This window comes from Passer domesticus, chromosome 1 (assembly GCF_036417665.1).
Source record: "Passer domesticus isolate bPasDom1 chromosome 1, bPasDom1.hap1, whole genome shotgun sequence".
Classification (NCBI taxonomy): domain Eukaryota; kingdom Metazoa; phylum Chordata; class Aves; order Passeriformes; family Passeridae; genus Passer; species Passer domesticus.
Genome location: NC_087474.1, coordinates 150648687 through 150673224, shown reverse-complemented (window position 1 = coordinate 150673224; position 24538 = coordinate 150648687). Strand labels below are relative to the sequence as shown.

General features: G+C 41.3%; 1 protein-coding gene across 2 annotated transcripts in view; it reads right to left on the bottom strand.

Annotated features, from left to right (window-relative positions):
- Positions 1–24538, bottom strand: part of NSMCE2 (NSE2 (MMS21) homolog, SMC5-SMC6 complex SUMO ligase) — a 126396-nt gene that overhangs the window by 75638 nt on the left and 26220 nt on the right. For both annotated transcript variants that reach the window (XM_064396731.1, XM_064396741.1), the window contains exon 3: positions 24061–24167. In XM_064396731.1, coding sequence (XP_064252801.1) covers positions 24061–24167 — 107 coding nt within the window. The remainder of the gene's footprint in view (positions 1–24060; positions 24168–24538) is intronic.

Below are 24538 nucleotides of genomic sequence, written 5' to 3'. Positions count from 1 at the left end.
AAACTGGGAACACCAACCTTACTTATACTCAGTGGGTACAAATACCTCACTTGTCCCAGTCTGTGCATGGTGGCAGAACTGCCTTTTATTTTGCACTTTACTGCAAATGCTGGGGAGACAAGTCTCTCCTTTGAGCCTTTCTACATACCACGTTCTTCCATCCATATTAGTGATGTTTACTTATCCAACTTCCTATTGGGACAGCCTTCAATGGAGTTATTAACCACTAAATCCCAGGCCTTACTTCCAGTCTTATCCTTCTTGATTTACCAGTTCTGGGTGACAGCTTGTGCCTCTTCCCTTGTCTTGCCAAACACTACATGCTCTCCTAGTACATGCTTGAGTGATTATTTCCCCTTGCACTGCACACTCTGAAATGGTAACATCCCCTTTCTGCTACATCAGTGTAACAGGATAGGTGTACATATGTGTAACAGGATATCCCTGTTCCCTAATTTTTACAGGTTCCCTGCAGGCAGACAGAAAAGGATGTTTTCAACTGCAATTCTTTTCCTCCTCTTTGCTTATAGGTCCATCTTTGTAATTTAGCTTCAGAAAAAGAACGGGATCAGAAAATGAGCATTTCAACTTAGCCTTTGCTGCTAGTATGCTGGACAATGTTGCTGTTCCTCTGTAGTTACCAGTTTTTGCAAAGACAAGGAGTGCTGTGTGACTGCCTGGACTAATCTTGTTTACTTAACCACCCTACGCATCCTTACCATTGACCTTCCTTGGAGTCTATCCACACCTTTCCTGTTATCTATCACAGTATCAAGAGGCTGATTGTGCCATCAGATAACTGATGATGCCAATCTCTGTCACTCTGCCTGTCTGATTTTCAAAACAAACACATCTACACATTCTCTCTCTCTCTCTCTCTCTCTCTCCTGGTCCACCTGCTGTGGGAAAGCTCCTAACATACATTTGGGAATGTCTCTTTAAATCCTTCTTCAAAATCCTTGGTTTACATCATTTTCCTTTATTATGACGCCGACAAATGCTTTCACAACTGATTGTTTCTGTGCCAGCTGTGTCTCCTGCATGACCCAGCCCAACTTCCTCATTCCAACGCATCCTTTTTGTACTGAGCCTCCCAAAACTGGGTCCTCTAAACTTGGACAAAACCTGAACACTTTTTTTGTTATAGGTCATTACATTAGTATCTGCATCTTAATTCAAAGCCATCATATTTCATACTCTCCACAAAAAAGGAAACCTGAAAAACCGTGAGCAGTGTAAAAAACTGCAATTAAGCACAATAGTAGCAATAGCAATACCTAACTGTAAAGTGGACTGGATGAAATCTGGTAGCTGACTCTGGAATAGGAAGCACACAAGAAGAGTTTTTAAAAATTCAGGGATATTTGTTCTGCAACCCTCTTGCAATTCATATGCAATGCCGTTTTAAAAAGCTAAATGCAAATGATCAATCCAGGTTTAAAATTGTGACTAGAAATTAAACCATATTCCAGCTCTCCAGCATGTATAGGCTCCTCCATTACACACAAGCCCTTGATTTTGTTGTTGGAAGTAATTAAAATCCAACTTTAATTTTTAAATAGTTCATATTTAAAGTAAGAATTTCTGTAAATGAGACTGTGTGACTGCAGTAGCAATTTACTCATGTCTTCAAAATGTGACAGCAGGGTGAGAAGAAACAGGAGAAAAAGAGTCCTCATCTTCAGTTCTAAGGCTGAAGAAAATAGTTCTGCCTGAGAGTCTGCAGGGCAATAGGAAAAACAGGAGCATGAACCAGAACAATTCCTAAGTGGAGTATTCTTCAGATACACTGTTAAAGTGCTGTTGGTAAAAGCAAAATAAATTAAAAAGCTTATCCTCTAATTTAAATACACTTTTCTTAATACTGCTATGGCTGACAAGAAAAGATGTTAAGAGCAGAAATCGTTTGTCTCTCCAAGAACTTACTGACACAGGAAGCCACACCACTACAAGTTTGAACATAACACTGAAAAAAAAAATCTGTACTTTTTTGACTATCAAAAACATTCTCCTTATGCTGTCTGATAATCACATAAATTTTATGCTATCCATGATTAGAAACTGTCATTTACCATAAGATCTAAAAGCATAAAAATTAACTTCCCTCTAAACTTATCACTCTATGCCTGCAGGTATTTTCTTTCTGTTATTTTTAAATTCAATAGATAGATTTTTTTTTTTCTTATTCCTCAGTTTCTGCAAGGCTATCATATTTGTCCCCCAAGTTCTTTCAGGCTGCTAGCACAAGCCCTATGCCAGCCAATTCTCTTAGTAACACCTCTCCTGCCATTTGAACTTCTCCCTACATCTTCCTGAATTTAAAGCCTTCTTATATTTAGGTTTTGAACTGGTTCTTCCTCTTTCTCACACAACTTTGCTTTCCCTTTTTAGATTCTTTTGACGCTCATCTCATCACCATTCATCACAGTTTTTAGTACTGCACTTTCCTTCTTATAACCCTATCAAACTTGCTTTTCCTTCGTTTCTCTGACTCACTGTATATCACACGCTTAACTGATTCCTGTCTTATTACTAGCCCTAATTATGGGATGCCTCCATTCTTCCTTTTACATATTACATTCTCACTGAACACCTGCTGAGTCACTGGCAAAGGATTTAGGGAGCAGACACAGATGCAAGTTGCCTCCCCTGCACACAGGGGTCAGCAGTCTCACAAGAACAGCAGTTTGCACTGACCTCCTCACAGGGTCTTGGGAGTGCATTCCCTCCCAAGTGCACCTAGGATTATTTTGCTCTGAGTGCTTCTGCTGCACAGTTTCCTCACTGTCAGTGACCTCCTTAAGTTCACCTCATTATAAAGTGAAAATACACCATCCAAAATAGAACAGTATAACTCAGTGTAAGTAATTAACCTTGTAATTGCATCTCACACTTCAACAAGAATCTTCCTTATGAGTACATGTCACAGTAAAATACTTGATCTGATTCTACTCAGTAGTTATTGGCAATCAGAATAAATTTCAGCTACTTCTCAGCCAATCACTTTATATTTTGGTCAGTTCCTGTAGTTTAACTATTACCAATTCCCATCACAGAATCACTAAGGTTGGAAGAGACCTCCAAGATCAAGTCCAACTCCTGACAATCACCATATCAAGTAGATCACGGCACTAAGTGCCACATCCAGTTGTTTCCTGACCACTTCCAGGGACAGTGACTCCACCACCTCCCTGGGCAGCCTGTTCCAAAGCTTAACCACCCTTCCGGTGAAGAAATTCTTCCTAAGCCTGAACCTCCCCTGGTGCAGTTTGAGGCCATATCTTCTTGTGCTGTCTTTGGCTGCCTATGAGAAGAGGCCAACCTCCACCTGGCTACAGCCTCCTTTCAGAGTTGAAGAGAGCAGCAAGGTCCCCCCTTGAGCCTCCTTTTCTCCAGGCTAAACACTCCCAGCTCCCTCAGCCACTCCTCATATGATTTACCCTCTAGACCCTTCACCAGCTCTGGACTCACTCCAGCACCTCGATGTTCTTCCTGAATTGCAGGACCTAGAACTGGACACAGTACTTGAGTGTGGCCTCACCAGTGCAGGGGGACAATCCCATTCCCCTTAGCTTTTGTCTTCTGCCATGGAATATAGTGATTATAACATTTATTGCTTCATTAATTTCTCTTCTTCCCCAACCTCAGCAGCCCATCCCCTTGTTCAAAGGATTTTAGTTTTGACAGGACACACAGCTCACCTCTGAAAAATACAGGGCAGCTGATACATGACCTTGTTCGTCAAGTTCATGACATAATTCCTGTGATGAGCAATGAGGAATCTCATCTTGCTATATAAAATACTTCATGCAAAAGAGCCCAAGAAGAACAGGACAAACAACTCCCCGAGGAAGTTATGGATTGCAATCAGTAAACAAATGCATCATTAACTGGTCAACCATTTCATTGTTTGCATGACAGAATAAGGCATGCCTACTGCAAACCTGGGTAACAAATCTGGGGAAAAAAAAACCAAACACCCAACTCACTGGAAGAAGGAAAAAAAAAACCTCTTTTGCAGAGTCACTAACTCAAAATGGAATAATTAAAACTCCCACTCCAGAAGCTGCCACTTTGAAGTGGAACTGCAGATCTCTATTTGCATATTAGGAACGCTTGTGTGGATTTCCATGCCCCATCTGGGCGAGAGATTGCAGATGAGGATGACAAGGCTCTGAATTAGGACAAATCAAGTAGATGCGGACTCATGAAATCCTGCAGAGATAATTATCAGTCTCAAGATGATGTAATTAGCATATTAGCATGGTTTCCTCCTTTAGCAGTAAATACATTTTAACAATATGTAATGTCTTTATGTCTGCTATTTAATATGTCAGCGTTGCTCAAACTCCTTTGCATCCTTGTGTTCGGTCTGTTGCACTGTTGTAACTCCCTACTTTGTCACAGACAGCTAAGTGCACAGAAAGACTATGTTGTAGCAAAGATGCAAACTGTAGTACTGAAGCTTTAGAGATCTGGCTATGCAAAGAAATCTCCTCCCTAAATTAGACATTCAGACATAAAATAGATGGAGAAAGTCAGTGTCAAAAAACAGGAATCAGAAAAGCCAGCTATGAAAGCAGACTGTCTAAGAGACAGGGAGTTCTACTCCTCTAATGGCAATGGGTGCCTCCTCCACAACCCCTTTCCTTCAGTCAGTTGCTTAAGCCAGACAAATCCTTCCTCATAAACAATGATGAGAGAAATCCACATACTATCAGATTTAATATCTCAGTGGTTAAAACAGTCATCAGTAAGGTGAGTGACCCGTTTTCAAATCTCTGCTCATCCCATATTAGTTGTCCTAGCCCATAGGCTATTGGGTATTCAGGGGTAAGACATCTCGATCTCTCCTGTTTGAAGTTGTTCCACTTTGTATAACTAATTAAAAGATAATTGCAGCAAGTATTTGAACCTGACTCTCCCACATCCCAGGTTATTGCCTAACCATTCAGCTGTGGATTCAGTTTCTCATTTTGTTTCTTACATCATGTAAGCACTTTTGAAAATCCTGCTCTCTGTATTTTACATACAAATATTTACAGAGCAGAAAGTTATTTTCATTTCAGAATTACCACTACAAATATCTCCCATTCTTCTCCTCTACAGTCCCAGCTCTTTCTCTCAGTGGTGAAAACTAGGTGGTTTTTTTTGTTTGGTGGTGGCGGGCGTTCTTTTTCAAACCCTTTCTCACCATACAGCTCCGTTGTGCAAGTACAAAACCAACTTTTTCTGTGGTTCTTAGCTTTGATTCCTTGCTTGAAGAAGGCGATGAGAAGCCTCAAGCAGTATTCATAGATAGCTGAATAAAAGGATATTGATATTTCACAATGATTGATGATCACTCCTTGGAGTCTAAAAATATGGCATGCGCTGCAGCAAGCACATGAGGTGATGAGCAGCTCTCTGCCCTAAAGAGCTCAGACAGCAAATGATGGAGCTGGCACAGAAGCAAAGACATGGTATCAACCACACATCGGGAGAAACACAGATTACAAATCCAGCATAATGATGCACAAGTGAAAGCTTGCAGGGTGTTTCAAAATAAGGAGAGCCTGGCAAAACAGGCATTTGTTCAAGGAATATAAGGGCATTGTAAGCTGATCAGAGAAAGACATCAGACTAGGGAAAAAGTACTTCAAGAAGTAGTGCACATGACAAAGTAATTCTAGGAAGGCTGTTCTACTGGACTACACAAGCAATGCATGAGTACATTTATTTTACAGTTATCCCAGTATAAAACTTGCAGATCCTTTTTATTTCAGCTTACATGTCCTCTGTGAGAATTTAAAAAAATAAAAATTAAAAAAATAAAGGAAAATCCTAAAAAAAAAAAAAAAAAAAGGAACACAAAAACTTATGAGAAAAGCAGGACTGCAGAGAACACTGATATAACTACTTTAATTCTGTTACCGGCAAAACCTCCCCCATAAACAAAGCCTGAGTTTCAAAATGTGAAGTAAATATAGTCTGAGATGAGGGAAAATTTTAGAAATGTTGGGTGAACACTGAGTTAGGAAAAACTAAGACTGCAACACCTATTGTGAAATGTTAAATGCAACATTACACAGCAAGCAGATGAAGAACTGATTTGAAAAAAAAAAATCCCACAAAATTTTGGCTGTGCAAAGACATACTGGCTCATGTATGCTTTCCCAAAATGTTTCTGGGATACAGCATCCTATTTGGTTTCAGGTCATAGGAGTTCTTCCCTTTAACAGAGGCTTGTGATAGAGGCACAAACACCTAGAACAAAAAGTTTGTCCTTTACAAGATTTAATTTTTGCAGAGACTTAAACATTTAAATATGCCATTACAAAATTAAATGACTCAGTATAGATGTAATTCAGATGTACCAAAATGTATTAGTCATTCAATAAAAGAGGCACTGAGGATTTACTAAAAATACTTTACAGAACAAAATAACAACATATATTTGCTTTACTGAATGGTTATTGTGAGAAGCACATAAAACTAAATCCTGGATAAACTGCCCTAATTTGCCTACCCTGAAACTAAGAGTTCTAGTTCTTGACCTGAACCAGCACAGCTAACTCACAACCATCTTCCAACCCGTGTTTTGAACATCAGAGTAAGAGAAGCAGTGTGTGATGTGATCCCAAGGCAAACAAACTGGGCAGGAACTCACTAACCAGCAGCGGGGAGCTCCCTGCCAGGAGGAAATCTCACCAGGGACAGAGTTAACTTCCATCAGCTTCCTATTCATCTAGAGAAGATGGTGCTCCTTAGGGAACACTACCGACAAGGAGCCCTACCATCAGGGCACAAAACTGGAAGCAATGCACTTAATATGCCAGATGGATTGCAGGGAGTGTAAAAGAAATCCCAGAGATGTAAAAGAAACCAAGAGAAGCTGCTCCCAAACAGTGGTGAACACAGCACACGTCACCAGTGGTCACTGCTGCAGTCTTCCTGGTACTTTGACAATTCCCTGGAAGTGGTGAGGGTACATTCTGCCATCCACGGCTTGCACTGCCCAGCTGTCCAGTGCTCCTCCCAGAGTAGGCATCCATGGAGCCATGCTCAGGTCAAATCACTGCTCTGCTCAGTGAGGAGCAGCCAAGAGAAGCCAGCAGGCCTCACTTCAGGAGTGCTGCTCAGGAGAGCAGCAGGATCTTTAAAAAAATTTCTCCAAGGTATAAACTTAAGCTCCATTAAGTCTGCTGGAAATACTACACATAAGAGAAGGAACAGTCCGGGAGATTCTCAAAGTGTGTGGAAGAGAACTTCCTGACAAAACTGCGAGGGAGCCAACAAGGAAAGGCACCTGCTGGACCTGCTGTTGTGAATAGAGAGGGACTTGTGGGTGGCATCACAGTTGGAGGCTGTCCTGGGCATGGGGATCACATGACATGGGGACAAAGAATAAAGAAAAGGCAGAGATATTTAATAACATCTTTGCTTCTGTCTTCAATAGTCAGACTGTTTTTTCTCAGGGGACTCAGCCCCCTGAGCTGGAAGAGAGGGACAACAAGCACAAATGAAGCCCCCATAATCCAAGGGCAATTGGTCAGTAACCTGCTACAGCATTTGCACACACAAGTCCATGGGGCCACATGGGATCCACCCAGATGTACTGGGGGAGCTGGTGGAAGAGCTGACCAAGCCACTCTCCATCATTTATCAGCAGTCCTGGCTCAAGGCGAGGTCTCAGCTGAGTGGAAGGGAATCAATGCAACACCCATCTACAAGGGCAGGAAGGAGGATCTGGGGAGCTCCAGGGTTGTCAGCCTAACTTCAGTTCCAGAGAAGGTTACAGAGCAGATCACCTTGAGTGCCAACACATGGCACATACAGGATAACCAAGGGATCAGGCCCAGACAACATGGGTTTGTGGTGAATGGAGTTAAAACCAGCTGGCAGCTGCTCACAAGTGGTGTTCTCCAGGGCTTGGAATTGAGACCAGTCCCTTAATATCTTCATCTATGATCCAGGTGAGGGGATCAAGGGCACCCTCAGTCAGTTTGCAAATCAATGTCGACACTGAAATGCTGGTGTATGTCCAAAGAAGGGAAACAAAGCTGCTGTTGGGCTGGGGGTGTTCAGCCTGGAGAAAAGGAGGCTCAAAGGGGACCTTATTGCTCTCTACAACTCCCTGAAAGAAGGTTGTAGCCACATGGGGGTTGGTCTCCTTCCAAGTAACAAGTGACAGGAGAAGACAAAAAAGCCTGAAGTTGCTCCAGGGAAGGTTCAGATTGGATGGTAGGAAAGATTTCTTCACCAAAAATGTTATCAAGCATTGGAACAGGCTGCCCAGGGAAGTAGTTGAGCCACTGTTCCTGGAGGTATTTAGAACACATGTAGATGTGGTACCTATGAGTTAGAGATGCAGTAAGCAGTGTGAGGTTTATGATTGGACTCCAAGCTCTTAAAGGTATTTTCCAACCTTAATGATTCTATGATCTGTTCTATGGTTCCAGGCAGAAAGGTATGACTGAAGGACCAAGAAGCAAATAAAAACTTGCAGTGTTTGGAAGCTGGAATCCCACAGCTTCAGGTAACAGGAATACAGCTTTGCTTCCTCTTCCAGCTGTGCCTAGTTAATAGTTTCAGAAACAGCCAGAGTGTTTGGGGATAAAATTCTGAGGGGTATCTCAAGTCTTTGGACTAGTATCAGTACTAAAGAAAGCACTGGTGTTAGTGGCTTATGATGCTTCCCATATGAAGCAAAAGAATCCATCCCTATGATCATGTGAGTCTCCTGCTTGCCTACAACCTGGATCACTGACGCTGCAAATTGCCAACACTCACCCAGCCTCCAAATTCTACCTCTTGCTGCCATCCCCTGTGGGAGAGAAGTAACACAGCCAAGGGAAACCTTGAGCAGCTCAAATCGAAGAAAGAGCTCAGAGCAAATACGAGACAGCAGAAATCCCAGCAGGGCTCTCCTCAACCACTGTAGTCCATGGAGAGGCCTGGCCAGCAGACTGATGCCTGTCGGCACAGCTGCTGTCAGCAGCAAGACTGGTTTCTTTGGTTTCTTTGACTACAATGCCCCATTCAATGCAAATGGACTGTTAAGAAGACATTAAAGCCACCTGACAAAAATAGTTCTGTGATGAGATTACAGTTCTAGTGAGGATGACTTTAAACAAAATTCATTTAACAACAGGGCATTTGCCCAGAGGTAAAGAAAGGGAGGCTAAAGTCTGTGTAAGAAAAGGGCACTTGGGAAAGTTACACATTTCTGCTTGGAGGGAGAGCATGCACAGGGTAACCTTGGGTGTCTGGGTACGAACACACAGAGCCTGGCCTACGAGCAAGAAGAATTGGAAGTCTATGCTCAGTCAGAGTGCTCTGATGTCATCGGGATCATGAAGATTAAATGGGATAGAATCCATGCCTGGAAGAGTGGTATGAAGGCTATTCATGGAGAAAATGGAGAAGAATGGCAGTCGCACTTTCTTACAGAGCATCCCCTTGTCTGTGCTGAGGTCCAGTGTCAAACCAGAGACTTATCTGACAGGAAACTCCTGGTCAAAAGCAAAGGCAAGAGAAACATGAGCCACTTTCAAGGGGACAATGAACTGGATAATGCTGTATAGAAACAATGACCAAAACCAACTCAATTACCAGACTTGGTCCTCATTAGAGCCACATGGCATTGTGCAAGCAATCCAGGGTATTTCTAGACCAGACGGGTGATAACTTTTTAATGCAAATGCTAGAGAGGACAAACAAAGGTAATATCCTATATGACCTCTGTACACAAACATGGAAGAAAAGTGGCAAATGTGGTCACAGAGAGTAGCTTGGTAGCAGTGACCACAAGCTGATTGTATTCAGGATCCAGAAGACTGGGAAGATAAGAAGAAGAAATAGGACTAAGGATTTTATGCAAATGGCCTTTAGACTATACAAGACATGGGTCCTGTGGTGTTAAAGCAAAAAGTCCCACCTTAGCTGATACGTTTTTGTAGAAAACTTAGTGCCAACTGAGGAACTAATAATAATCCTATTTTACAAGACTGGCATTTCAGTAGAAGACTCACTGACTAAGCAAGGAGTTTCTTAATGAACTGTAATGCAAAAGGGCAGCAAACAAAAAAAGAGTACAAAATCACTACTTTGGCATTAAGAACTACATTAAGAAAATGAAAGCACATTCAGAATGAAAACAAGCGATGGATGTAAACAGCAGCAAAACAGAGTTGTGCAAATTCAGAGGAAATGTGAGGATGTTGCTGAATGGAGGAGATAACCCAGTGGTTCTGCAGATGAAAAAGGCTGAGGTACTGAATACATTTTTGCCTCCATCTTCACAGGCAAAGATTACTCCTAGATTTCCAAATGTACCAGGATGGTTTGAGAAGAAACATTTTAGGGACAAGTTAGGAATGAGTTAGAACAGCTGATGTATTCAAATCTATGTGGACTGACACAATTAATCTGAAAGTGCTGCAAGTCAGCTGATGTGTCACTAGACCTGCCTCTCATCACTAAAAAACCATGATCATTGAGGCAGACCCCTGAAAACTGGAGAAAGGCTAGCACTGTGCCTGGCTTTAGCAAAGACATAAGAGAGGCAACTACAGGCCACTTAGCCTAGCCCCTGGAAGGATTACATACCACATCCTTCTGGAATCTACCTCCAAACATGCAGAGAACAAAAAGGTGATCAGCCACAATCAGCACGGACTCACAAAGGGCAGTTAATGCTTGATAAAACTGATTATTGCTTCCTGTGATGAACTGACCTAAAATGCAGATGTGGGGAGAGTGGTAGATGTAATCAAATGGTCTGTTGGGTATACTGAAAATTACCGTGCCAGCCAGCTCAGAGGGTAATGCTCACAGCAAACACCAGTTTGCCATCCATCTTACTTGTACCAAGAGGTGCATTGTAGTGCTGAACAGAAGAGCTGAGTATGTTCAATATTCTCACCAAAGGCCTGGATGATGAAACCAAATGCACTCTCAGCAATTTTCTAGGCATAACTAACCTGGCAGCATTTTGACATATCAAGCAGTGGAGCTTTAATCAAGAAGGACCTTGAGGAAAATCAGAACTGGTAATGCCATCTAAAGCTTTTCTAGGGGCAGGATAACCCTAGGCATCAGTAGGTGCTAGGGACTGACTGGCCCTGTAGCAGCTCTGCTATGGTAGATGCCAAGTGAAAATTCAGGACACGTTTTCACTGCTAATTAGCAAATTGCATTCGGCTACATTTGGAGCAGCACAGCCAGCAGGACAACAGAAATTGTTCTTCCCCTCTATGAAGCATTGATTAGGCAACAACCAAAGTACTGCATCCCATACCAGACTTCTCAGTTCAAGAGGCATTTGGAGAAACCCAAATCTGGAAGGGGCCATGGGCTCATGACTGACAGAAGCTGAAGAAGCTTGGGTTTTTTTATACCCATAAACATGAGGCTAAGAGAGGCAAAAAAACTGTTTGAAGAAGAGTTGCAAAAATGGTGGAGCCAAGCTTTCCTCAAGTAATGAAAACACATAAAATTGTGGGGTTTTTTCTGACAGTGCTATGAACTTAATACTTTCTTTTTTAAGAAGAAAGACATGCTTTGTTGTCTCTTATGCAGTATCTCCAGTACTAAGGAACCCACAATCACAACTAAGTTGACTAAATTTATATATCCCAGTTTGATCACATATCTATTTTATGACACTGTTGATGGGGATATAAAAGGCATTTTTATATTCACCAATCCAGGAATCTCAAGGACTGATCATAAAATTTTCAGATTATGATCTATCAAAATAGTTTAAAAACCTACATTGCATTTTACTTAATCATCCAGGAAAACATTTTATCCCATGTGGTGTGGTTGAGATCAGAGCAGGTACTTCAGCTGAAATTTCATCAAGTTTACAAGAAGGGGTCCTAGCAGGTACTCACCCAGAGCCGTAGTTCACCTCCTCACATCAGTACTACAAAAAGATTTGTTATTTAGAACAAGTTATTAAGGGTTTTTTTGGGCATTAAGGGGGAAAACTGGCTGCAAGACAAGGATCTAGCCGAAGATTCCTCCCTTTTTTTGGTCCAAGTGGGTGTAGCACTGCAAACTTCAAGGTGGATTTTATCTGCTAGTACCTAATTATTAAATGGTTTATGTGGTTTTACATTATATGGATTTGAAATGAGCTTTCAGATTAAGAATTTTTCAATTATGTAACAATGCCCAGAGCAGGAGCTGTTCATTTACTTATTTTTTTAAATCATCAAATATATAAGTAAGAACAGAGAGATAAATTATTAGATATCCTGAAAACTTTCCAAATATTAAAATTATGGAGGTGGAAGGTCGTTTTTAGATATAATAATATTCCAAAATAGGTTTGAAATAGAGAATAAATGTCATTTATCTAAAGCTCCATAGCCATTTAACATAAATTTCAGGGTGCATTAGTGCTTGTGGAAACTGGGTTTTCTATGCAGTTTATTTTCTGCTTCTTTCAGATATGGTACCTCACATCAAAGACCCATCCAGCATATTCTCTTCCCTTTGACAACAGCAGAAAAAAGCTGGAGTAGGAATCTAATCACCAAATAGAAAGATCTTTCCCTGTTTCTCACCATATACCTCCCTACTAGCAACTTGCAGTTTAGGGATTTACCAAGACAGTGACTGTATTTGAATCTTTGCATCTAACAGATGTCAAGGATTTTTTCTTCTATTAATTTGTCCAGTAGCTTTTGGAACTCATTAATGATTTTAGTCTCCATAACATCCTGTGGCAACTAATTCCACAATGTAATTATTCACTGTGTAAAAAGTTACTTCCTTTTGTTGATTTAAAACCTGCTGCTGGATAATTTCATTAAATGGCTCTTTATGTGACACATGGTGAACAAACACTTCTGTTCCATCCATGACTACACACTGCTATTATAGTCACCTCTTACCTGAATTAACTGACAGTTTCTCCTTGAGCAGAAGCCACACCTGTAATATTGTATAGGTGCTTTTTGCCTTAGCTGGATATTCCCCTTACCATAAAACAATCTCTTACTATTAAAAATTTACCAGGTAAATAAGTGCTGAAAAGAACTAATATAAGAAGGGACTAGCAGAAAGAGTTTGGGTCTGAGTTTTGTGGGGCTTGGAAATGGCCACGTGTAAACTCACGCTGAACTGTAGCAACCATTACACCTACTGACCTATGCTGTGCACACAAACCTGGTTGATAGGATTTGTCTGATATTTGTTTACAAGCCTGACTGACGAAGGTGGCCAGGCATCTGCCAACCTAACTGACTGATTAGGGAGGATGACTCGCTGCACTCAGGTCAAATTAGTCTGTAGAGGGTTAGTAGAGACATACATAACTGATGGGCCAGACTCTTCTAAAATAAGGATTCTCCTAAAATACAGATTCTCCTCTCCTGTTTAATTATATTTCCATGTGCTCTGTCAGGTTATATCTGCCAAGAGATACAAAGCATTGCTGTCAGTGGGAGAAAAGGCAACAGTGCTGAGTCTTCTCCAAGGGTAGATGACCAACCAACAACAGCCAACTCCGGGCTACACCAGAAGAGGGTAAGAAAAAGATCCAAAGCCTCAACAGGATGTAAGAGGGGAAGCAAGAGAAAAGGCAGAGAAGCTGCTCAGCAATCCGAACACCAGCATTCCATTGAGAGAAGATGGTGGTGAGGGCTATGGCTCATTGTTAGTGGAATTTAGCAGAGAGCAGTGGGGAAAGGAGGGGTTGTTTTGTGAGGACTAAGGGCATACAGGGGTTTATTAATAGCTTCTCCAGAAACTCCCTCTTTCAAGAGACAGTTTTACTGAACTGGATCAAACTGCCTCTAGTGCAGCCCAGCCTTTACCTGCATCCCTTGATCACCTCCAACTAAGCATAAAAATATCCATGGAGAAACATTTCATTTACAGCCCACACTTTGTATTACAACAATTATCACACCCCACAAAACCACACCCTGTATGTTTTCCCTTACCAGAGTTGCCATCTTCCCAGCAACTCTTGTAAACTCACCACTGCATCCAAGCCCTTGCTATCCAATCTTCTCCCCACACAACAGAAGAAAAAAAAAAGTATCATAACAGCTTTGAACAGTGGGTGAGTACCCAGCTGAACAAACACTGTGAATTATTCACACAGAAGCAGTGGCAATGCAGTGAGGCACTAACATTTGAAGAGCGCCAGAGGAATTAAGAGTAGCAACATCATGGAGCTTTTAATTTCTCTAGTTTTGTAGAATTTATCAGGTGTGATATGTGTGAGTACATGTAAACATGGGAACTTTACACTTTATGAGGAACTCTGGAGTGCATCTGATGTACACACTTATTTTCTTTTATAGTATTTTTCATTTACTGTTAGTGTTAACACATAAGTCTAAGGACAAAAGAAATACTTCACCTGGTGAAATCAGCTTGCTCAAGCTATGCATGTAGTTCAGATGAAAAAAATGAGAGCCCAGAAATTAGCTCAACTTGCCAACCCTTATTATCAAGCACACTGTTTGTAACTCACAGTAGGTTATCAACAATGGGGCCACATTTGGGAGATACTGTGACATCTGGTATTGATTTCTGGCAGGATTCAGGTATTTTTTGAAACCACTTCTTCAAATTGGAAAGATAATAAAATGCATACATACTACTAGGCAGATTTTTTTTTTTTTAATTTCAGGAGGCACTGGAATGGGCATATTTACATACTGCAGCACATCACAAAGAAGCCATGCTGCTGCTTTGAAATCATAGCACTAGCTTCCCTCAACAGGAGCAATGTGGAATATGAGAAAGAAAAACAATTTGACATTTGCAGCACAGGTTGAGCACATGTGTTAAAAACTATGAGAAACCCATTATTCAATTTAATGAAATGAATGTCAAAGAGCTACTCTTAAGTTCCAGCATCAACAAGTAAAGCAAAGAAATGCTCTCCATTTTAACAAAGGTCCCAAATTCACAGTTCTGTAAAAGTGAAAATATTCACAGGAAACCATACTACAAAGCTGTATGACTTTGGTCTATTCTAAATGACACTCAGTAAGTTCCATGCACACTCCCATTTATACCCAATAATGAACAGCTCAACTAGAAAAAGTCCCAAATAATATAATTCATGAGGAAGCTAGGAATGAGAGTTGCAGCTCCTACAACTAACTCCTTCTTAGCTAAAATTCTTTAATGAAAACAAATTCATGGCAGTAGCAGCCACCAAAAAAAACCTGTGATCTAGTTAATGCTGTAAGCAACATATCTGTGATTCATTATAAATCTGCTAAGAATTTTGCTGAGGGAAAATCTGCGCAACTGAGTATTTTTTATTGATAAGATCAGTTTAAAAAATACTAGGAGAAAAAGTAAATGTTTTTAAACAAGTGACTTAACATTTAAAATTCTGGAGAAGGAATATTAAAGTATCCAACATATACACATAATTTCTGGAAACAATTACAGTAATTAAAACAACACTCAACCTTTGGAGGGAGACATTTTATGGAAGGCATTCCAGAAACTGCCTCCCCACTGACACTGATCAACTTGGGTGTGTTCAATTAACAGGAGAAACTAATTTAAAGCTAAAACTCCTGCTGCTGAGAATCATCCAGGATTTAACACTCAGCCTTCACCCCGTGGCTCCAAGGATTTAAATCCCTGACTGTCAGCAGGAGCTTTCTAGATGAGACTATTAATTTGAAATACTATTTTCACTACTGAACAACTGAAACTACAATGCCAGTGTTTCCAGTAATAAATTTCATCTACCAAAAAAATCCATTATTTGAGATTAAGATAGCTTTTTAATCTGGCTATTCTACCTCAACACCTACTAGTTTCATTATATTTAAAAATTTTGTCTTCTTTCTCTAGGCTAGGCTAAACAAGACAGGGTTAACTCACATTGACTCTGAAATGCAGACACTGCCTAGAAAAGTAAGGATACAAATCACAGAGACTTTTAGTTGCTCCATGTATGACTTTCTGGAATTTCAGAAAAAGTACAGACTGCCAATTGCAATATTCATTGTTAAAATAATTAAAAGCTGAATTCAAGTAGCTTTGAGTTCTTCAGGTAGAAAAAAATATAACTCTCTTTACAGACAGTGATATGGAATGCTGTCCTCATGACTGAGATTGTGGTTGAGCGAGACGGTAAATTCAGTTTCAGGATGCCTCGTATGAGATCAAAACCACCACAGCTGCATGACACACCAACTGTGTGTAACCCACACTGCCCATTCTAATTTTGCACAGTTAAGCTCCATCAGGTAGTGTCTGTCCTGCAGCCAGAATACAGCCAGCATAAACAGTATCATGTGATCTGGCTTAATTGATGAGCATGTGCTACCAGGTGATCTGGAACTGCACAAATGCAGTGTTAATAAACTCAGGACCACAGCCCAAAGTACACAGCGAAACAATTTGTGAAGGTCAACCACACAAGCTGCTAGCAGACCTGAAAATAGCATCCAGTCCTCCTTAATAGCCTAGTTTGCTACCTGCTGGGCAGCACTGCTGCCCAACATAGCAAACACACTTTTCAAATTACCATGCGGTTCTCAGGACTCCTCTGGCACATTTGTTCTTAATGCTATCCCTGCTGCCACCACATCTACAGAGGTCCCAGTTTCATGTGATGGCCCTAGGTCCAGAACATTTCACCCAAATCTTCACTGCTAACCAGCTGTGGCCCCTGCTGCCCCACTCCTACCCACACAAGGCAAGGGCCATTTCAGCAACTATAATGTTGACACTGTAAATATTTAGGAAAATGTTTAGCTTGGCCAGTGTAAGCAACCACAGTGAATCAAACAAACCTATGTCCATATGCAAGAGTTTCCAGGGTTTATTCTCCAAAAAGCAGGACACATTTTTACGCTTGCTGGGACGCATTAAGACACACTACTGAGGATGTGCTATATAACCCACATAAAATGAAACACTATTCCTACTTCTTCATATGCTACTCACTAAAAAAATATTTTAATTGCAGCTCACCAAATGCTGACTCTCACATATTACTGTAGAGAACTACACACATAGATCACTAATTCTTGGAAAATAAAAAGCCGCTTCAATCAAATGCTTAGCCCAACACATACAGAGACACAGAAAAAAGTAAAGCAAATATTAAAAAGTAAATATTAGAAAAGTGTTGAAATGCATCTTTGTCCCAGTTTCTGCAGGAAGCAGAGAACATGCCTACAACAGTGCTGTATTATTTGAATTACTGTTTGGAGATGGCAGTAGGACAGAGCAAGAAATACATTATTGATTAGAAATTGTATCAAAGAAATTGTACTGAAGAAATTTTAAAATATTAAAAAACTCTATAGCTAGCTAATGGTAGAAATAAGCCTGCTTGTAAAAGTTTCAGTAAGTCCTGTGGCATTATATATATAAATATATATAGATGCAGAGGCACAATTATAGTCACATATTATTTTCCTCTACAAGCCTGCCCAAATCATTATAAGGATTTAATCCAGTGCCCACATTTTGCTTATTCTGTAAAATGAATGATCAGTCTCAAGTGGCTTCATTAGTAGATAGGAAGTAAACAAAAAGAGGAATTCCAATTAGAATTCAAGGAACCAAAATAATGGCCAAGAGGACATCCATTGTTAAAAAAATTAAAGATGAAGCAAGTTCTCAAAAAATCTTCAGACATGAGCACTGGTACAACATCTTTTACCAGGGTTTGGCTTGTTGGTGCTGATGGTGCACCTCAGTATGCTCTGAGTGCATTTCAAGATAGAATTGCTTGCTGTTACAATTAGAGAGTCAAGGTAAATGCAGCAAAATGCTACAAGAGTTCTTTTATTCTCCCTGCCAGCCCAAGAAAAGATATATCCATTCTACTCAACCCATTTTTCTGGTACTTCACAAACACCTTCCTGAGCAATTTATGTGCAGCAGAGGACCTTTTTGATAAAAAAAGGTCCCAAAATTGTCATGGCTAACAGACAATATTTCAGAATCAAGAAACACTGATGTCAGAGGAAATGCTCTGAGCTCAGCTGTACAGTGAAGGTCACAGTTGCAGATATGGATATCATCAGTGGATTTTGCCCTAAAGCATGTCATGACAGTTTAGCAAGAGGGAAAAAGAAGAGCAAAGTGCTTATTAAGAAAGTGTCAGCACCAAACAAGGTTGTTTGTTCCATGAAACTAGCAAGTTCCATGTCAAAAATTGCTTCACTGACAGCACTGTAATGAGTATCACAGTGCCAGTCACTGTCAGAGAGTCCTGAATCAGGTAGAACATGTGAATCCCTTGGGATTTGCAGTCTTCCTGGTACTTATCCCTACAGAAAACTAAGTGACAATCTGATTTTTAAGCATAGCCCTGTCTCTAACAGGCAGCAGCAGCCACTGATGACCCTGTGGCACTTGTCACATACACTGAACTCGGTCATCACATTAGTTCTGCTGCCACAGCTGTGCCAGTGAAGATGGGAGCTGGCTGCAACCACATCCTCTGCTGGACCTTACTGTTCTTTCAAAGACCACACTGCAAATGGAGCTACCACTACAGAAGTGTTTTGTTGCTTTACTTTGCTTTGTCAAAAGAGACAACTTGGACATATTGGCAGAACCTTCTCCAACACGACTCTTGGCCTACAAAGTTATGCTGGCAGAGGCTGGTTAACAGAGGTTTATGTCCCTTTCTTTTTTATGAGACCAAGGAAAACCATCCTAGCCATGACAGCACCATACTATGAGTTTTAAATCAGGAAACTAGAATTCTGCTACACAGGTTGCAAATCAGAGACCATTAATTTAACTGTACAGAAGTTTTAAAACAGGATTCTTTACTTTCCTGCAGAGGCTTTTAGATCACTCACAAGCTGCCCACTTGGAATACAACCTACATCACTGAAGGGAATTATCCCTCTGCAGGATTACAGCCTACACAGCTTGCCACTAAGATTACAGACCCCAGTGCTAAGTAATCTGCTCTAAATTACTGACCCATTGAACAAACATCCCCTCTTATTCGCACTCCAAGGACCTTCCTAGTCTAAAGGGAAGAATCATTATCAAAAATACGAAACAATTTTAAGAGTAGTTCCTATATATCCTGTAGAGACAAAATCACTCTTGCAAAAGGAACATGGTGCACCTCTCACCTTTGCAAAGGAAGAATGAACACTTGACAAGGTGTGAAGTCACACAGGCATAAATGACCAACACATCCAGAAGACATACACTTACATCAGTTGTATGCAGTAGTTTTGAAGATAAAACCCAACAAAGAACATTTTAATTTCACTTCCTGGATTCAAACTATAATTAACTTTGAATTAAATTACAATTATAATTGCTGAAATCAGTCTCCATGTAGGATAATCAGAAAACAAAGATGTCAGCAGCCACTGACAGTGATAGATATGATTCACCAAGAACAATGTGGGAAAGCTCTAGCAGAAGTAGGGATAAAACCCAAGCACCAATGCAACATCTAGTATTTCCATCTTTTCTTCAGCTCAACACCACCTCCTTCCTAGCACTCTTTCAATCAGTCGCTTCCCCATATGTCTACATGATCTCAAGACTTTCCAAGCCCATGTTCTTTACCTTTTCATTTGCCTCTCCTCATTTTGAATGCTTCCTTTCTCTTGTTTTTTTTTTTCTTAAATATCTCTCCTCTGTGTTTCTTCTACCTTGCTAAGGTTTGGATTTGATTCTATCACAGTGCTCAGGTTTAGAAAAAGGCAGACAAAGTGATGTTTAGCAAAGAAGTAACTTGTAAAAGGAAGCACTAAGCAATCCTTGTCAGAGATGCCATTACCACATTGAACAATTTCCTGTCACCTGCAAACAAAACAAAACAGCCCATGTTCTCTTTCCCTAAAGGAGAAGAAAAGAGAGGTGGGAATAATGTGACTTTAGAAGTTAGTTTTGCCTTCCTTGTTCTCTAGTTTGACCTATAATACACTGTAATTTATTTTATCTAGAGAAGTCTGGGGACTTCAGAAAATTTATCCCAGCTTTTACAGTCCCAAAGAAACCAAATGCTTGAAAAGCTGAGAGAGTGGTCAGTCCACCACCACCCCTGCTAAGCCAGAGAGCAGAGCAGAAGTGAGGGAGCAGGACAACTGTTGAAATGAAGTACCATGAGACAGTACAGGAAAACTAAACCTGCAGAAACCAGGAGCCATGACCCAAGAAATAAGAACAGGAGGACACAATAAATCAAACTACAATGCCAAGTACAACTTGGCTTGAACCTTGTGCTCAGTAAGTAAATTAAGTGTAACATCTGTCTGTAGGGTACAACCATGGTCACATAAGCCAGTTTCTCTCAGAGCATGCACAGTAAAACAAATGTGCACTGGGTCTTCACATGCAGGCAAGAGAATTCAAAGACAGTGACTACACAGTTAGATTGTTACATATATGGGAAATGCCAATTTTTTTATTGTTCTCAGTGTATAAAAATGAGCAGCTGACAAACTGAAGATGTGCTAGCTTTATGGATTCACCACTTAGAACCCGTTCTGTGCACAGACATGAAATAAAATCAGGTATCTTGACTCTGTGTGTGGATTGTCTTCCTGGACACAGGGTGAAAGAATCCGTATTTACGACAACACAACATTCTGGCCACTTGAGAACTCTGACAGAGTAGGGAACACTTGAGTCTGGGTTCCAGTCATCTGGGTCCATTTCAAGAGTATAAAAAAAATTCTGCAAGAGATACTCCAGCTCCATCAGTCTTTTGTTGTTACACTAAAAAAAAGAGTGCTGTCTGCACTTTGCATGGTAAGGGCCTGAATATTGGCTAATTTCTTCAAAAATACCCATAAAAATGAAAGAAGAAGCACAACAGAAGTCCAGTCATTACACAGGTACAAGAAAATCTAGTGGCACAGGGAGTTTCCACAGACAAAGGATTTCCCACAGCCTATTGTTGGAAACACTGTGATTCAACTGCTCACTTCTTGCTCAACAGGCTGCTGATTCAACCAGAAGAGGATGCTGGTATGTCTCACCTTCTGCATTCCACCTACTGCAGCCTAAATCAACAAAAAAACTGGCTTTGAGAAAACATGTGACTATAGCTCATGCTAGTTTCAAGTTATTTACATCACAATCCTTTGGTTGTACAATAACACCTTTTTGTCAATGCCATTTAAAGATACACATAATAATATATCAGGAATTTTAACTGCTGCTGTCTCTTATCTTGCTAAATTCCAGCTGGACATTTCACTAGAAGCAGCTGGTTAGAAGGTGAAACACAGACTATAATATACTTTCAGATTCACTGCTGTATGAGGAAACTACAGACCAGAAAAATCATCAGCATACAAACTTATAAAATAATCAGATAAAATGTGTTTTACAGCTGGAGACAAATCCTGTCTATGAAGAACAGTCTGCTTGTGAAAATTAATGACCTGCTGCAACTGCCCAGAGAAAGCCCTCAGGTAAGGAATTCAGATGGAACCAGGGAGCAAGTCAGTGGAGGCTATTTTAAACCCAAGCTATTCTACAGCTACTTCCAGGTGCAGCCCTAAATTCAGCAACAGTATCTGTTTCCCAGAAGCAGATTTTAAGCTGTCTCTGACAGGTAACTGGAGATGGGCAGTGCAGCTCCAGAGGCATGGCATGCAGCTAGCCTCCAAAATAAAGTATGAGCTGTTATTTTTCAGAGAACAGATTGTTCTACAGCAGAAGTTATATACATTTCTTTTTCATACTCACAGAGATTTGTTCTAGATGCTGGCAGGGAAAAGGACAAACAATTCCCTAGAGTGAAGTAGGAAGCAGAGACAGGAGAAGTGTGGCTAGAGGCTAACAGATTAGCCATTACCAAATTTATAATCCATGTAGACTCTAAAACACGTTAAATATCTTGGAGCTGCATTTTTAACACCTTAGGAGTGAAATAACAGGAAATGAGCTTGTTTTAATGACACAAAGAAGCTGCATTAGAGAAAAAAAAGGGGGAAAGGAAAACTAACCCTTCCAGGTGTATTTTTTTGCACAACAGTACAGATATGCACACAACAGATACTGCTGAATTCAATCCTAAAAATCACAAATGTATCATTGCTCTGCCGAAACCAACAAAAATACCTTCACTTCAGTGAAGCAGTTGCACCTGTGCCCCACTTAAAATATCATGAGTGACGCATCTGAAGTAAACAGGACTTGAGTGTTTTGTTGGTGAAGGCACAGACTTGCTCTTTATAGTCCTAAACTTGAAAAAAAATGCTGATAAATGGAAATAATGAAAGAAGTTAAAAAGTCATTGTTTCAAATTACTTGAAATTCCTATTAGAACAATAACACATCAATTATTAATTGGCTTATAATCAAAATATAAACCAACTGTGTTTTGCTCAAGTCTGGATACATATCATTAGTCTCTAACAATGAGGACTCTGTTACAATTTGCCAGGAAAGCTTTAAAAATCATGAACAGTCCAAACAAAAGGAAAAAGTTCTGAACCATCCAGTATAAACTAGGAGATTTGCAATTATGATGACATCTGAAGTGAAATGTATATTTAAAGACTGCATGGGGAACAGTGCCTGTATTTACTGCTGTCCAACACTTGCTGATGTAGACATAGTTTTGAACTCGTTTTAAACACATATATTTAATTATCTGAATGAAGATTTTTTCAGTTAAGCATCTGATCAGATAATTAAAAAAAAAAACTAAAGGAAAACCTTTCTAAAAGAGAAAAACCATATAGGCCTCTCAGCAGAACTAGTGGGAAATGCATTGCTTTGCTCTCCTTTTACTTCGTTTAAAATAAAAGCAATAGCAAGATAATAGCAAGGCGGGTTTCATTGAAAAGCTCCACTACCTTAACATTTTGAAACACTGACTTCCCACCTTGAAGGGAAATCAGGGATGTGCCTTTTCCAGAGAAACCCATAGAAAACCGACACCGAGACGTCTCTGTGCAGTCACACTACTCAGGGACTCGAGTTCTCGGGCACCGACGTGCCCTGAAACCGGGGCTCGGCCGCCCTGGGGCTGCCCCTTCCCGGCCCGGCCCTGCCGCGGAGCCGCCGCGCGCTCCCGCCGGCCGGGAACGCGCCGAGCCCGGGCCGGGAACGCGCCCAGCCCCGGGACGGGAACGCGCCGAGCCCGGGCCGGGAACGCGCCGCGCCCGGGCCGGGAACGCGCCAAGCCCCGGGACGGGAACGCGCCGAGCCCGGGCCGGGAACGCGCCGAGCTCGGGACGGGAACGCGCCGAGCCCGGGCCGGGAACGCGCCGAGCTCGGGACGGGAACGCGCCGAGCCCGGGCCGGGAACGCGCCGAGCTCGGGACGGGAACGCGCCGAGCCCGGGCCGGGAACGCGCCGAGCTCGGGACGGGAACGCGCCGAGCCCGGGCCGGGAACGCGCCGAGCCCCGGGACGGGAACGCGCCGAGCCCGGGCCGGGAACGCGCCGAGCCTGGGACTGGAACGCGCCGAGCCCCGGGACAGGCAGCGCGCGGGTGCGGCGCCCCCTGGCGGCCATGGGCAGCGCCGCCGCCGCGCCCGGAGTTTGTCCGTCCTTTGTCCGTCCTTTGTCCGTCCTTTGTCCGTCCTTTGTCCGTCCTGTGTCCGTCCTTTGTCCGTCCTTTGTCCGTCCTTTGTCCGTCCTGTGTCCAGGGGCAGAGCCAGGCCCTGGTTCATAGAGTGAGCAGTCCGCCAGCTCACCCTTTACACGCAGCAGCCAAGTCAGGTGGCAGGAAAGCAGTGGGAAGCAGGCTTTAAAGCCTCGGTTCTCTGCAGCCACAGCCATCAGTTTGTTCCTCAAATTCCACTGCCGCGCTTCCATCTCACACAATACAAAGGTGGTATCACCTGAGAGTAGGGTGTCTTAACCACAGTGTCCTCAATCCTTACGGAAGCACTACCCATATTCCTGACGCTGCGGGTTTGGTGGGGAGAAGTTAAAATCTCTGCCACCCTGTTGGAAGCTGGGTAAAAAAGTTAAGAGTTGTACTGGCAACTTCAGTATTTTATATCTGCCACAGAGCTATCTTTCCAATTGAGTATTGTTTAAATGTAACATTTGTTTCTTTTAAAAGATAATATTTAAATAAGGGTATGTTTTTATAACTTAATGAAAATAGATAACTTACCTGATTTATGGTTTCTTCAAATGCTTTTATATAATGATTAAGTTCTCTGTCCATTCTAGCAAAGTCTAACATGACTTCTTCCATATTGTTAATATCTTCTTCATCATCTGTAAAATAAAATACGTGGAACATTGGTGACCAATTGTATTATTTTTAGGCAGCATTTTTCTTCACAAATGTTTTATTTACAAGAATTCATGCCGTGAATAACTAATGCATTTGTAAGTTTCAGCAGGTGTTTTCAAGCTACTCAAACATATACTTTTTTCTCATTTTGCAACCGTAATCTTTGACATTTCTTGGGTAACTTGAACAAACAGCTTACTCAGAAAGACACTTCCCTGGTTTCATGTGAACAAGAGAGAGTATGTGTAATTTCATCTACCAACACCTAGTCATTAGGCAATCAGGATATTTTCTGCAAAAGTTGTGTTTCATGACTCATCACATTGCCTCAGAAATAGTCAGAAGAAACTTA